The 17,079-nt window shown below is 37.9% G+C and overlaps 1 protein-coding gene across 1 annotated transcript in view; it reads right to left on the reverse strand.

Annotated features, from left to right (window-relative positions):
• The window catches only part of GABRG3 (gamma-aminobutyric acid type A receptor subunit gamma3), a 334,473-nt gene that overhangs the window by 55,165 nt on the left and 262,229 nt on the right, over window positions 1–17,079 (reverse strand). Inside the window, exon 6 of the mRNA XM_087758171.1 lies at window positions 3,573–3,710. Coding sequence (XP_087614297.1) covers window positions 3,573–3,710 — 138 coding nt within the window. The remainder of the gene's footprint in view (window positions 1–3,572; window positions 3,711–17,079) is intronic.

Consider the following 17,079-nt stretch of genomic DNA (forward strand, 5'->3'; position numbering starts at 1 on the left):
AGATAAGGTTCATGACCACAGCACCGGCACAGTGATTTCTGCTGTGTATGCCATGTAATCACCATATGCAGTAGATATTTGTCTGGTTGTGTTTGTATCTTAGCATGAAATTAAAAAAAAAATCCTCAAGAAAAAGCTGGACACCTCTTCCAGATGGCAACGAAAGCTTTCTCTGGCTGCCAGATTATTGTAAAAGAGGATAGTCTTCTTGCAAGACTAAAGCATACCACTGTGGCAATGCTTTCAGCCGTTCAAGGCAAGAGATGACAACATTTCTCATCTTGCTTAGATTTCAGAAATATAGCCTTTGTGACAGCTGGCTTCCTACTTGTGTACCTCTGAAATTGCCCTAGATTAACATAAAGGTTATTTAGATGTCTGAAAAAGGTTTGGAAAGACTGAAAGAATACAAATAGCAGAACTCTGCTGAATACTAAGTCTAGTCATTTTGTGGTGAAAATGACTACCAAGAAAGGCCTTACACAAATGCTGGAAGAACAGCAGTGTGTTGTCGTGTGGTCAGTGTGACCTCTCTTCATTTTAACTAGAACACTGCTGAAAAGGAGCTAAAAAAGGCATCCCTGAACTGTACACGGGTAGGTAATGCTGCAGCAGGTCTCATAATATATATGATGAACACACAGTTTAGTGGGAAGTAATAGTGTCATAAACCAGCGGAAAGGTGTAAGTCAGAAGCAGAAAAAGAGGTTAGGGTTTTGAATCCATGTCCTGCTAGTGGAGGACTGCTCCCTGCAGTACGTTTTCTCATACTTTGCCTAGTCTGCTTTTAAATGCCTTGTGTAACAGTGGGTTCCACAATTTCCCTTGGGAGGAAGAGATGATGTTTGGTACCTCTCTTTGTCAGGAAGCTGCTGTTGGTATCCTGCCTGCTTCCCTTTGCCTAACTCCATCTCGTTACTCTGAATGATTCCCTGGGCAGCACTCTGACCAACGCTGCTCTTCCTTTCTGTCCTGAGCCTGCAAAGGGATGGAGGCTGGTGGGAACTTTATAGGCCCCTGCATGGCTCAGAGCGACCACACACAGTCCCGGAGGCTAGTCGGTGGGAACTGGTCTCTCTGGGGAGCAGCCTGAAGTCAAGGGTGGTCCTATAGCATCCTAGGGGCAGCCCCAGTGCAGTCTCCCGCTTCGGGCAGCTTTAGTGTAAATATGCCCCAGATCTTCCCTGACAGAACCTGGCATGTCTTCTTTGACCACCTGTAGCCTCCATGGCATGGCTGTAAAGGAGATGGGATACCTGTAGGCAGCAGCTGCCATCTCCCTTCACCAGAGACTGTCCATGCAGTAGGAAACAGCAGCTTTGGGGGTTCCCTAATTCTCAAACTCTTTGGATAGGGATACTTTTCTTCAGTAAATAGGCATGTACAACAGCACGGCTGTCTCTTTATCCTACTTGTTCACATATGCTTATATGCTCACAGCAGGTAGTTGCAAAATTATCTTAAATTTTGTCTCTGAGACATACTGCACAGTCCCAGGTGGGTTGTGTCATGTCTCCCTCCCTTCATTTTGGGAATCCTTGCTCTATAGCATAGGGCATACTCAAGGTTTTCCAATGTACCAGTTAGTTTTCCCAAGTCCTGTCCCAGGGTTTGCTCCTGACTGTAAATACAGTTGATGTTCAGTAAATCTGACCTTGAAAGTACCTTCAACTATAGTGCAAATACAGCCAGAGAGTCTATTCTATGCAAATTCAGGTCCACACGCAAACTCAGGGTTTTATTTTTCATATATTTGTTGAATGAGAGCCCCTTCTCAGCCATCTGCTGGACAGAATATATGGGCCATATACACAACTTGTTTTTCTACCTGAAAACACAGCTGACAATCTGACCCATACGTTTTACATTGTTTCTTCCCAGTTAGTTTCTACAACCTCCTGAGAGGGTTGTTTTAGGTTTTTTTTGTTTGTTTGTTTGTTTGTTTTAGTGTTTGAATAAACTTCAGTTTGCCAGCAACTTCCTGGTACTGTGATGTCTTTGGGAGAATAGAAATGTCATGATGGCTTCAGTAGGTTCAGTTCAACACTGCTATTGGGTTTTGCACTCATAAACATGGGTGGGCAGAAGCAGCAATAGCAATAATAGGAAAAACATACTGTCAGCTCACTCATTAAGAACTGGACACATACTAAAAAGAGCATAGAAAATATATTTTTCCTTGCTCCACATTAACCATTTACTCACTTGAATGAGACCTCTATAAAAATGGCTTTGTCCTGTGCAAAGGAAGAGTTTAATAGATCTGTTTATCAAGATACTGTCAACATCTTAATATGGCTGACTTGGTAATTTTTGCATGTGTATTTAGCAGTTCTTGATGCAAACTCAAGATGGCATCACTCCAGATGCGAACAAAGCAGAAAAAGCAGGGCTTTCTCTCCTATGGGTACCACCCCTTCCAATGATCTCCATGCCTACATACACAGATACTTTAATCATTTGGTGTTAGGTACTTGATTGTTATCCACCAACTCCTGGTTCAACTTATGGCTGACTCACCTGGGAAATTTGCATTCCTGAGAAACTTACAAACTACAAGGATTTGTAGCTTTTACATATGTGCTGTTTGCAAAATTTTGCTCTGCTAAACTACCAGCCCAAAATATTCACTAAAGCTTTAGTGACTCTTCATTACAAAAATTGCTATCCAGTCCTGAGAATACATTACTGATGTTAGTGGGTGGATCATGACCCAGCAGCAGTAGTTTCACAGATTAATAATTTTTTATTATTACTATTATTCAGTGTTTCCAAAAGAATAACATAGTTCTGCACACATTTTTAAAAGAATTAATTGGATTTTTCAAAAATTCACCACCAGTGAAGCAGAAGATTGCTTCTAGCATGTTCCTTCTACAGTTGGGAGAATGCTTACCAAATGGTAATCATGGAGCTTACTGCAGAGTCATGTATAAAGTTTAGACATTGTCTGAATTTTATGAGAATTTATCCAGTTCAAATAATGTGTTCTATTTATACATCTTTTTTCCCTATGTTGCTGTTATTATAAGAAACAGCAAGATTTCTGAAGAAATAAAATAGGCATCATTAGATTTTAATTACAATCAATTGGTAAGGTCACTAGCAAAGGCACTTATCAGCTGAGAAATAAAAAGTGCCTTTGAAATATTAAGAAAAATACTAAACCTCTGGCTGAATGATTAACTACTATTGAAATTGTTTAATTTCACTAACTCTGCCATTGTGCTGAAAAATTTTCTCTTTAATTTACGGTGAAAACGTATGTCTCATTGCAGGAATAACTTAACAATTTTATCTGAGAAATGAGAATCTTGTAGTAACTTCAAGTATATAACAAACAGCCGTGTCAAATTAGCATTTATTTGTCAATGTGTAAAATTATAAAAAGAGAAGAAGTTATAAAAAATCTAGAAAAAGTCAACAGTTTTGAAGTCTGCACTTCAGAGGTTTTAATATGAACATTGGTACACATTGAAATCAAACTGTAGTCGAATGAAAGCAAACTTGGAACAAATATTTTGAAATAATTTGTTTTACAAAACAAGCACTACCATTTGTATCATTCTTACCTGCAGAGGTTTTCACAATTTCTGAAGTATTTCTGAGACCCATAAAGTCAAACTGATAGAGTCTCCAAGACTTCTGGTCAGCAGCCTCCACTGAATTTTTCCTCCATCTGTAAATCATTTCCTCTTTAGGGTAGCCATCTAGAAATTAAATATATATATATATATACATATAAAAATATATTGCATTTCATAAAAAAAGGTACTGCAAATCAGTATCTGTTCACTGATTTAGAGCTATTTGGGAACACCTAAATTTCTGATCTCATGCTTTCTCCGTGCGTTTGGTGGTATAATTCAGCTAAAGAGTTGTATGGCACACAAAAATAGAGTCATAATACTGGCAAAACTATGATTTTTTCACAATCATGTGTTTGTTTTTTTTTTCCAATGGAGAAAAATTCTGATTGGTTCTATCAGAATTAGATCTCTTCAAAGATACAGTTGATTGTACTAATCTGAGGTCCAGACACAGAAGTGTACTGCTTTACATATGCTCTGAAAAAGCTGTGCAGACCGATAGAATGTAAAAAAAGTGTGTGTGGGGGGAGAGTTGTCAGTGCAGGATGTAAACAATGGAAAAGAACAGATTGTTTTAAAAGTGACAATAGTTCTAATGTAGTGTGTGCTACTGTACTCTGAAATGAGCTCAATACAGTGCAAAAAAAGCAAATTTTTAATTAGTATGGAATTTTAAAAGTGATTATGCCATCACATTACTTCTAAATGCTGTGGTATTTAATGAGGCATCACCTGATCTCTACAGCTGAAATAGCTTCTGAAAGTCTTCCTTTATCAATTTAGCACTTAGTAGTCATAATTAATCCTCATGCCAATATTTAATTTCCTTTTTGTTAGAGAATTGTATTTTCCAACAGAAGTCCAACAACAAATCTTCAACTAGCCCAAACCATAATAACAGGCCATCTAGAAAACAACAGCATGCCCATGCTAGTTAAAACTAGATTGTTCTCTAATGCGTAATACAATAAATGCCTATTCGTCTATTAACTAATACAGTAGATGTAGATTACAAGGCAAATTAAAAGCCTAACAACAATAGCCAGTTAATATAACTGTCTCAGCTGTAATTGGATACAGATAAATTTTGATATTTGCATTGCAAAACAACTTCTCTGGTCATGGTGCTATTTTCTTGATGTTTTCCTCCTATAAGTGTCTTCTTCATCTTGTTTAACATTCCACCCTGCTGGGGCACTGCTATAAGGTGCGCCTGGCCTCACTTATCCCTCTCACTAACACAGCATGAAAAGTACCCACCAGTCCCTCAGTTCTAATCTGTAGAAAATGACTATGTGTTAATTCAAAATGCCATGTTCATATATTTCCCATCAATGTAAATAAAGAAATAACACATGAAGGACCCAACTGAGTAACAAACACAAGCCCTGCCGTTCTCCACGAGAACTCTTGCTGCCAAGCAGATTTCACTGCCAATTCTGCTGTGCCAGTCTGTGAGATTGATCTAAAGGTTAATTTGTTTTGGCTGGCAGATTATGTCAGAGGATGCAGAGGTACAGTGAAAGAAGTCAGGCTTTGCAGGGCATCCAAGCCTTACCCTGTATCTTCTGAAATCTTCTCAAGCCTTGCTCCTATTTGACTGAGCCCTCTGATCATATTTCTGACTGAATAATGTCTCCCTCTTACAGAAAGTCCTACGTTTAATCATAGAATCATTTAGGTTGGAAAAGACCTTCAAGATCATTGAGTCCAACCGTTAACCTAGTTGCCAAGTTCACCACTAAACCATGTCCCTAAGAACCACATCCTGATAACAGAAGAAAGGAAACCCTTGCCCTGTGGCACTCCCTACACTAGCTGCTGCTGCAGAACTTGTGGCCCCAAGTGCTAATTTGCAGATTTTGTAGCAGGCAGTAGATGGGACCCCTTTTTTCAGGTAAATTTCACCATAATCATTGCAAGTAAAAATGTTTCAAATATCCTGGAAGCAACAAAGTTTTTATTTTTTTAAATGTATTATTTTAAATTGATCCAAAATGAATTTTTTTTTCCAAATTTTGCTGAAAAAGTTGTGTCAATTAGTCTTGAATTCAATTTCTTCCTGATTTTTTTGCTTTTTTTTCATCCCCTGGCTCCATTACACTGTCAGTAGGCTTGAAAGCTTGCTATCAGATTACCCAAGGCATAGCTGTTTATCCTGGCATAAGCAGCATGTAGTCAGGAACAAGTTCATGAGACACTCATTCTTCAGGATTTTTCCTATATTTTTGACTAAGAAGAGAGACATGCAATTTCAGAATAACTGCTTTCAGTATTATTCATCATCATTAAATAGTAAGCAACTGACTTCAGGAGACCATCATGCCCTTTCAATAGTAATCCCCTTAATCCACAGTCACTGACATCTGCTCTTACAATGGCTGGGTTACTTACATCAAAGGAGATAAGTACTAAAGATTCAATGGGAGTTGTTTCAACCTGTTAAATAACTGCTATTATGCTCTGCTCCAGCGCCAGGTGACTTCACTTTTCAATTCATTTAAAAGATATGATATTTGTTATGGAATAATGACACTTCTACTTGGACAGTATATCACTCCTAGGATTCATTTAACTTGCAGAATGGACTATTCACGATGCTTCTTCTTTCAGTGATATCTAATATGTCTTGTATACAGCTTAATTGCTTTTAGCTCTCTAGATGCTTCATTTTAGAAAATATCAGAACTGGAGACTCCAGTACTTCTACAAAAAAATGCAACCTCTGCTGTTCAGCCCACAACACAACTAAGAGTGTATTATCTACAGAAATGTCTGTTTTCCTTCACTTCTCCAGCATGACAAATGGCAGTAAATTACCTTAAATTCTTGACCTTGTGGCTTCAAGCCATCCATGCTGAACAAATTGCTATCAAGTGTATTTACCCTGTCAGGTTGCTTTAGGTTATGTAAGAATATCCATACTGCAGCAGGGCAAAGCTCCAGGAGGTCCTGGAGGCTTTCCAGCCGGTGCCAGTAGGACGGAGAGGGGGACAGCATGGGAAGAAGACAACCACGACAACCAAGTGTGTGTTCTCTGTTACAGCCATCCAAGTTCTGGCAACCTGCAACTCAGGAGCTTCTCAACCAAAGTCCGTGTCAACACCTTCATTTTCCCTCCCATGAATTTACTTGATTGCCTTTAAATTCTCCTGTTTTTTGGCCTGGTGGTTATTTTGTAGGCTGTGCTGTAGCTATTCACATCTTCTGCAGGTTTTAGATTTATATACTACTATGTCAAAGACTTTCAGAGATCACCTTGACCATTTGGCTTTTTGTAAGACCGGTACTACGTGCCTTTGTAAAATCAAGTCAAGAACAAATTTGGTTGAAGTTATTTCTTTAAGAGCCCAGCAGAAAGTATCCATGTAATATCTCCTGTTTACTTTCACCAAACATACTTAATGTTTTTTCCAGTTAACACAAATGATTGGTACCTTTGTTGCTTTACTCATAGGCTTAAACATACACATTTTCAAAGTGTACCACTGACTTTAACTCCAATAATGCAAACATAGATAAACAATAAATGCACTTTTTGATATTTTGGAGGTGAACCTATTATAACAGAAAGCCAAATTGTCATGACAACCTGTGAGATTCTGTGGATTTTGTTACTAGAATAATTGAACTCATGTTACCACATCTTCTCACGTCACCACCACATAATTTATAACTATCAGGTTAAAAAATATTTAAACTTCATTCTTCATGTTCACACTACTTCACTTTCTAGGGAGACTGAGTGATTTGTGCAGAAGCCTTCACCAAACTGCTGCAAAAATGATTAAGGTCAGAAACATCTCCAGGCTGGATGAGAGGCATATGCAATCACAAGATAGGCATGAGAATGGTGTCAACTAGCCCTGAAACACGTCTGCTACAGGAGTCAACACTGATGGAAAATCAGCAACTTCCATAATACAACCATTGATGTATCCATGCCTGTTAGTGCATACTGCCTCTAACACTGATTTCCTCAATGCTGTTGTTGGTCTGGGCACCTTAGAGCAATGTTTGATTTCTTTGTTTCACCTTCTTTTCTGTGGTAATTGGTCTATTTTAGGAAGTGAGTAGAGATGGGAAGAAGATAGCACGAAGGGGATCGTGTCAAAAAAGACACAGACCACTTGAAGAACTAGTTTCTGTCTAAAAAACTTTCCTTATAAATTTATCCAAGACATGGAAAGACAGAGAGGCATGGTAAAAACCCAACCTCTTTCATCTCTTCATATTTTTCCCCCTCTGTGAAATCAGTTTGTTTTACTGCTGGTTCCCCACACTTTGTATTCACATGTAACACAGGCAGACCCAGCTTGTAGCAGAAGAAATAATGCAACAAGGAAGCTCAACTCTACTTCCTAGCCTTGGAAATATTTGTATGCTCAGAGCGTGCAATGAGGAGTTAATGAAAGCAGCAGCAAAGCTGAAAGTGTGGGGGAAGCAGGCAAGAAAGGATCCGTTCAGTTGGGTATCTGCCAGGGGGCTGACGCTTGTGACAGGAGTATATATTTGAAAGACGTAGCTGGATTCTGGGAAGGTTCTGCTTTTCCAGTGGTGTTAGATATACACTCAAAGTCAGAAGAAAGCATGATCTGAAGGACAAGCTGTCACCATCAGCTAGTGGTCAGAGTTTACACCACAGGCATGAAGGGAGTGTGGTAGATTCAACTGCTGCTGATGAAGGTGGTCAGGAGAGGAAGGATGTCCTGACACAATTAGAGGCAGGAGATGAGCAGCCCTTTACACCTTACAGCCAGCTGCTTCCAGACATGCTTTGCTTCCTCAGATGCTGCCTAGTAAACTGTTCTTCAGGCTAATTGGGAGATCTCTGTCAACACAGCCTCAGTCAGAGGAAGAGGGAGACCCTTGTCAACACAGCCCCAGCCAGACGACTACAGTGAAGTCCAGAAATGCACCTCTCACTGGTACCATGTTGTGGATGACAAATCATATGCTTCTACAGAAGCTGCCTGGGCTCTTTTTCTTGTTTGCAGTCTTTATAAATGCTTCTTTGTTGGCAAGCAAACTGCATTTTTAATCCAAACTTCTCCACATTTTGGAGGAAGAAGTTTCTCTGTGATCTGTTCCTGTATCTGTCCAGTGTTTGTTCTCAGAAGGTGTGTGCACTTTTAACTAGGAGAATCCTGGAAGTTCCCGTATTAAATCTGATACTACCTTAGATTTCATGATTGTATGCAGTTATTAAGCACAATTAGATGGCGGAAAGAGCAACGTTTCAGTTCAACTAGTTTAAAATAAAACAAAATAAAAATTAGGGGATATAGAAAATTCATTATGTCTTTTCAGGAGGAACCCATCAGGGTAGACTGAAACAGAAATAGGGAAAGAGCATGGAGACATTTAATTGTTTACTTAAGACCTATGGAAAACAATACTCGTAATTGAATGCATACTGAGTTCTCTCTGTCCACAAATTAAGGTGACTAGCTTTTTTCTCACTCACTGATTTAAAAAAAAAAAAAAGAAAAAAAACCCCGATGAGGTATTTTAAAAGGCAACTATAATACAACTATAATAAAAAAAGATAAACATGAATGCTGTAAAGATAGCTTTAAAACCTGAAGTGATTTATTTCAGCAGTTGTAGATAATTGCACTTAGGTGATAACTACAGCAATTATACACATTATTCTTTGCCCTGTTTGCTTGCATCGGTAATTGACACCTTATTAACAGTACATTAGCTGATGAAAAAAAGTCAACCAACATAACCATAACTGCAGAATAATGGATCTAATACTGCCCTGAAGTTAAAGGATTCATCTCCCATTGAAGAGAACAAAGTTTTTCTACCTAAAAATGTGCTTTAATATGACTGTTATATCACTTTGGCTAAGAACTAGAGGATCCAGTCACCATCATCAACAGTAATGCATAATTATCCTTTTACCTGGGACTAATTATGTTTTTTGAGAGAAGCACTAGAACGCTGATACAATTTACTGATACATTATATGGTAGCATAGCTTTTGGGAGGAACTTGCAGCATCAATGCATCTTTTGGGCCTTCAAAACAGAAAGGAGGAAAATAGAAGTGTTGCTGTGAAAGAAGTGAGTCCCAAAAGAAGGATTTTCTGTTAAGCAGCTCTTGTAGGAGGTAAACATTTTCCTCATTTTTTGCTGCTCATAGGCAAATTGTAATATTGGCTCAGAGAAAACAGAGACAAGAATAGAAAGGTGAAAATGAGAAGGGAAAGAAGGAAGGCAGAGCAGAATGAACAGGCTTGGACTGAAATGAGAGACAGAAGTTTTCCTTGAAGAAGTTTTGCAATGTGGCATTTCTCTGTGCTCACTTTCTGAAAAAAGTCATAGTTTTCTTTTAAAATCTAACAGATACTTCTCATATAGGGGTGCTATAATTTTGTCACAAACAGCCCCAGTAGTGAAAAATCCCTGTTCCAAGTATCAGATTCTAAAGGATAGGTGGAATAGCTTGAAATTACATTAAGAAATTAAGGCAATTCTGTTGCATCATCATAGCTTTGTACTCTGTCTTTACACTCACCAGACAATTTTCCTTTTGATTCATTTGCAATTGGTATCAAGAGTGATTGTTTTTTTTGAAAATGGTTAGTTTTATCATATATGGTCCCTATAATTACACTTTTCTATTGTCTTGCAAATGCCTTCATCTTTTCTGGAAAAAAAAAAAACAAAAACACAACAACAAAAAAGCCCCCCAAAACAGTCTCATATTATAGCCTGTCTTAATGTTTTGCTATGTGTTTTTATTTATATATTTATTTTTACTGCTTGCTAACAGTTTTGTTTTGAAGACCATTTTCAGAAGCCTCGCATACAGCAATTGCTTTTGCCTATCTGTTTGCATTGCTCTGGCCAGCAGATGATCTCACAAATTATCCCACTGGTAATTAGAACACCTCATAAATGTTCAAATTCCTCTGATTTAGCTATATTGCATCCCCATTCCTAACATCATTAATGGTAAATGGGCTCACCTTGCTCCTAGCTTACTGGATATAAATTGTATTTTCTCTGAGGAGCGTTCTTGCATAGATTGGTGCACTCAGGACATATACTGAAACCTTGCCTAGCCTTATGCAGTCTTGTTCATGTGTTTTACAGAATGGATACTTCACCCCAATGTCCTGTTCTGTTTTGTATGGAACAACGTGAAGATTTTACCCTCAGTTTTCTGCAATACCAATGCCTTGCAGAGAAAAATGAAAGTTCTGAAATAGTTTTTTCTAGTTCAGGTTCTCTCCTGATCTGAATGATTCTGGAATATGTACTCATTCTATTCTCTACATATTTAGATGTTTTCTGCTTATAAACAAAGATGCCAGAGAGAGACAGAATTTAATTTTCTAGCTCCCTGTACTGATTTTTCATTGCTAACATAGCTATTTCATAATGACCTTGTGATGCTTCGTATTTGTGTGTCATTACAGACAAAGAATAGTCCGAGACTTTATTCATAATGTGGTTTAGATAATTTTTGATAATGTACACCAAGTCTCACGTTTCTACTGGCTGTGAGACTGCAGATGGTGATTCTAGGTAAGAGGAAATTTTCAGAAATGTATGGCAAAGAGATGGCCCTTTGGAGTCTGCTGGGATCCTGTGCTGCTGCTTTGCCCTGCTCTAGATCTTATATACCATGGCCAGCTCTGCACAGAGATGGGAGGCTTCACCTGAGCACTTGCTGTTCTTTGGAGGATTTGGGGTGAGATTCAATCAGCCAGCAGTCTCTTCTCTCTTCTTTTACATGGACTTCATGTGGCCTACAATAGTGACTGAATGATGCTGAGAATTCAAGACCTACGTACTACTGCCGAGAGATCGGCCTCATTATTGTACTGCTAAATATGTACATTGAGTTCTGTAATAGAAAACAAACAGTGCAGAATGAATATTTTAGCAGTTAAAATTTTGTGTTTGGCTGCCTGCATGAACTCAAGTGAGAAGAGAAAAATCACTTCTCTTTACAGTTGGTAACCGACTATCAAAGAATATGAAGCTGCATGCAAGATTTTCTCACGTCTATTTAAACCTGAATTTTGTGCTGGATGTGCTGAGGGCAAATTTTGAGGTGCTTTCCAGGATTTTTGCTGAGATGTGTGAAGTCTGAGTGGCTGCATACTAAGCAGTATCTCAGGCGGATGTAGGCGATGGCAATCACTCACAATTTTCTGTATAGAAGTTGAGTGTTAATCCAGCCTTATGAAAAAGAGGTAGCCAGCATCATAACAATAAAGCAGATGAAAAATATTTGGATGAACTAGAGCAAGTCAAAGCTCCTGGCATCACAATTTAAAACCAAACTTAGTTGCGGTTGCTTTGGGCAAATTAGAAAACAAAGCTATAAAATAGCTAAAGCAGAACATAAACCTCTCAGTTTATTAAAGGAATATCTGTCAAATCTGTAATTCTTCAGTCTGCTGACATTCCCTATAGCCAGGATGCAGCCTTCCTCTCCCATTCATTTAAACTGCACTTATATTGAAGATGCTTAGTGACATAGCCCTTCTAAAGCAATTGCTTAAATTCCTTATGACTAGGATGGACAGCAGTGCCACCAAAAGACGCTGGACAACTGAGTTCAAACACCCCAGCAAGAGTGGAATATCATTCTCTAGAGGACTTTGAAAATACCCTTTTTTTTTTTTCTACTGACTCTATAGGGTACCTCAAAACTAGGGACAGAATAGCTGTGTAAATTAAACAGAGTAAATTCCATCAAAGATCTTTAACAAAAATATATGTGAATTGAATTAAAAATAGCCCATAAATGCTCAGTATCAACTTCAACTGTACTGGATATTACAAGATAACATAATCTTGCCTTTACCCATTTCATGGCAATAATTAGTTGTATCCTCCATGTAGGATTTCTAAGATTAAGATTTCCTTAAGACTATCTTGATGAGAAAGATAACATTGTTTACTTCTATTGCTTTGTTAGACGAAGTGCTGAGAAAATGTGTTTTGGCTCATCTGAAAACATATAATGAACAAGCAGAGATTTCGATGGAGACTCAGAGCTCTAGTAAAGTAAACAACACAACCATAAGTAGCCCAGGAAATGAAAGAAAATACATCTGGAAAGTTTTTTAGTCCATGCAAGTGGGAAGGAATGGAGAAAAAGTAATTTACTTACAGGTTTCTTCCTTTCATTGACAAGTAATCTATGTAAGTTTTTTAGTTCAACAGTTGACATGAAGATTTTTAACACTGAGAACTCATTTTGTGTTTCTCACACGGACATGACAGTATTTAAAGATTATGCTAAACATGCTTAAACCTTATCTTCCAACTGATACTTAATAATTAGTATGTATATGTTAAGTATGAGTGCAACTAGAAGAGGAATATCCATTAGCAGTAAAATAATACAATATTATGATTAGAAGTATACTATTATCAACATGTAAATATAAGTAAATAAGCTATTTGTTATACAAAGTATATAAAAAAGAACTGGCAAGGAATAGCCTGCATTTCTAAAGACAGGCAAGAAGACTTTGTATTCTCATACATAATAATAATAATAATAATAATAATAATAATAATAATAATAATAATAATAATAATAAATAATAATAATAATAATAATAATAATAATAATAATAATAATACAGTAAGCATAGGTTAAAAAATACATTCATAACTTGAAGGCAGCTGTTACAATGAAATAGTAATAACATCCACAGAAGTATTAGCATCCACCTATTTATCAGTGCCCAACTTCTTAGGCTAGAAATACACTACAGCCTATCCACATTGTCCCACATGCAGAAATTTTCTATCCAATTTCAACTACAAAAGTCATTGTAGTTATATATTCATCTTACATAGTCCACAGGGTTTGTGACTAGCCTGAACTGTACATTTTCAGACCCAAGAAAATGAAAATTTAGGTATCAAAAATGCTTTTTCTGAATTGCCATGAAACCCATTTCAGGGTTAACAGGAACCACACCAGCAAAGCCTGTGGGTTTACAGAAGCCATCAGAAATGTGCTATGCTGAGTCAACATAGTATTAATGGAGGCAGGTTACGAATTAAAGATTTCCATACAAGATTATTATGACTTTTGTATAGGTCTTCTCAGAATGCACCATGAATGGATGATAAAAGGTAAAACGCCAGAACACTCAAAACTTGAAGGGACAGCATCTTTTTTAAGTACTGCTATTTCATTGAATAAAACAACAATTTGCAGCATAAACTTGAAACCAAACAGGAAATTTCATTAGGCCTGAGATTAAGCAGGGTTAGCTTTTAAAAGACTTGTGAAATAGTGTTGCTGCTGTTGAAAAAAAAAAGCCCATACAAACATTTCTTTTGTTGAAAGACTCATTTCTTTGTTTTGCATCACAGTGTAACTTAACATGTAAACTGACATTGGAAAATCAAAATTAGTTAGTTATGACCAGGTTCTTCTAGTCAGGTTTTTTCAGTCTATCAGCTATTTACAAAGAAAGGAGTGCTATCTGCCTATTCATGTAGTTATTATCATTTTGTACGTAGATTTATTGTCATTTACACATACTTATAGTTATTCACACACACACTAAAATTCATTTAAAAAAAAGTTTTTATAGCTCTGTAAAGTGAAGGAACAAAAAGATTTCTATTTTTTGAAATATTTTGCTAGTTTTCAATTTTAGCTCCCTAGGACTTGTCTGCACCTTATTGGCATAGCATGCAAGACTAGGGAACCAAAAATAAATGTTAACATACTTTTTTATGTCTCATGCTTACAAAAAGAGTAATTCCTGAAAAGGTCATGGCTAAGATGTAATCTCCTTGTTCTTAATAACAGCTCATCAGAAATTATCTGAAAAAACGAAGTTTCAGATGAACAGGACACTTTGTTGAGTCTGACATATTTATAGTCACACTCAATTAAATTAGTGAGAGCACTGCACTGTTTTCATTTGAACATCAGCAACAGTGTTATGATGAATTGGTAAATACATTAATTTTGCATTCACTAAATTTGGCCTTCCTCTTCCCTGGAAGCATTTATCAATGCCTTGGTTTGTCATTTACTTTCCAAGCATCTCAGGGCTGTTGCTTCTCCAGTTAATGCCTTTTTTTTTTCCGCAAAACTATAGTATTTGTATCTAATTTGCTCTCAGGATACTGCTGATGGAAATTAGCTGATGCTCTTGCGTAGTACACCAGTCCAAGTATTCCTCATGTCCTTTTCTAACCTTTTGAGGTACATGTATTGATCACAGTGATCTTTCTGTGATGCGTCTGTGTATCTCAATGCCTTAATCTTTTGTCCAGGTATGTTATTTCAAGCACGTGAAACTGTTATTTTGGTTAGCTTTACTTTAGCTCAGCTAAAACATTCTTTCTAAAGCTTCTGAGGAGTCACGCTCTTTTACTGTTCTCCCCAGATATCCACAGCGACTGTAAATCTCAGCATCTTACAGTACACAGTAGGGTAAATTCTGAGTCTCCTGGTAGTTTCTTTCTCAATTTCTAGTCCCAGACACTAATCGTGATCTAAATCTCCTCGGATGATCAGTTACTGCTCTAAAATTGAAGAGTTGTGGTGGAGGTAAGGCTGAAGAAACCAACTCACTAGTATTTTTGCCTGATAAAACAAAGATATCAGCTGTACTTCTCTCATGCATTTGAATTTTCTTTGTGGTGCAGTATTCCTCAGCTCTTAGATTCATAGATAGCTTTGCCTGTAGTTAACTGAGAAGTATTAAGAACAAGTTCTTCAGTGCCTTGTTTCAGAACAAAGTACTACCCAAAATAAGTCTACGTACCAACTGTACATAGTTTTGTGATGCTTCATTTTCTGCTAAAGCTTTAAAGCAGCAGTACTGTGCATCAGCACACAACACAACTGCCTCCAATAGCTCTGAATCCTCCAGAGGCTATGGCTCCCCCAAGTCCTTTCAGGGAACCAGGCAGCTGCTACCACTCAAAAAACCCCAAATGCCAGGGTGCTCCAAGCTGCAGCCCTGGGAGCCTGGCAGCCCTGTCTCAGACAAAGGTGCTTTCCGGCCATGCTTTCCGGCCCTTGTCTGATTCACAGTGAAATTGCCTTTCCTGTGGCAGTTAAAATGGCAATGATGCCAGTTTCACAAAGCAGTTGCCAGGTTCTGTCAGAATCATTTGTTCCTGCAAAATGTGTGCTAATGTTTCTGAAAGAAAATATTATCTATATATCCAGCTCATGGAAAACCCTTTTTAAAAGGCGTTTTTTGTGTGTTTATATTTAGAAAAAAAAAATTATAAAACAGTGAGACTCTTTGTGCATGATCCTATCTGTGAAAATTCCTTTTTTGGAATTTTTAGGTGTCAAATTTTAGTTTCTTCCCAAGTTCCCCATTGTTCTGCACTCTTATTACTCCTCATATCCCAGCACCAGTCTGAACACTCTTCTCCTGAAAAGTGCATGGCTGCCATTGCACGGCTATTCCAGGCCCTGTATAAATCATACTGACAGCAACAACAACAAATTCCCAGTCAGAAAATCAGACGCTCAGCAGTTTTTGCTTCATGTGTCTCTGGGCCAAGTTACAGTAATTAAATCTTTTTTAGCTTGGTTTCTTAGGAAATGAGGCTTATGTAATTATATTCATTGTCTATGTTTATGTGCATGTTATCTGTCCTTGCTTCAATAACTTTTGCACCCATTCACCAATTTCATTGAAATCTGATGGAAGAAGGTAAGACTCAGATATTATATATTCTGTAAAAAGAAGCTCCCAAACAGGGAAGACATTTCTTAATAATGCCCTCCAAGGAGGAAAATGCTGCAACCTTATTAAGGATCAGAGAAAGGCCACAAGCACTCATCCTCAAGTCATATGCCCTTGGGATAGCGGCCTTCATTAGTTTCACTGCTCCTGCAATCAAAAATGCTGCTCATGCCGGGAACACTGCACTACTCCGATGGGCTGAGAGGACTGGTCCCACAGAAAAGTAGAGAGGAACAGAGCACCTGCTCTTAAAAATAGATATGTGGGCTCATCTAGTCCTAACACCACATGCGTTGCAGAGCTCAAAGTCTCAACATGCCTCCTGACATTTTCTGTATTATATCCTTTGTGTTGCCTTCATCACATATTTCTCCAGCAGCACTACTTATTTTAGCATCCCCCCCCAGAAGATCTTTCCCTGCTACCACCCAGTGATTTGGCAGATGCTATATTTAATTGGGTCTTAGACTGCTCAAATGGCTTTGCCCAAGGACACTGACAAGTAGGGGATCTCACCCTTCAGCTTACCAGCAGGCAAAAACCTCCCATCAAGGAGGCTTCCTGGACACTGCTTTCTGTTTCTCAGCAACCATAGGTTTTTCAACTGTAATGGCTGACTTTGCCGTGACATGCTATTGTTTCATGCCAGTTACATTCATTTGAAGACAATTCAAAATGTGCCCCAACCAGATCACCGCTGACACCAAGTCTTCTCCATTCACATTATCTAAACCCTTATGGGCCTCTATTTTTATCTTAAATTTAAGT

Source organism: Nipponia nippon, unplaced genomic scaffold (assembly GCF_047370975.1).
Source record: "Nipponia nippon isolate SJK-2023a ecotype South Korea unplaced genomic scaffold, ASM4737097v1 scaffold_2, whole genome shotgun sequence".
Lineage (NCBI taxonomy): Eukaryota > Metazoa > Chordata > Aves > Pelecaniformes > Threskiornithidae > Nipponia > Nipponia nippon.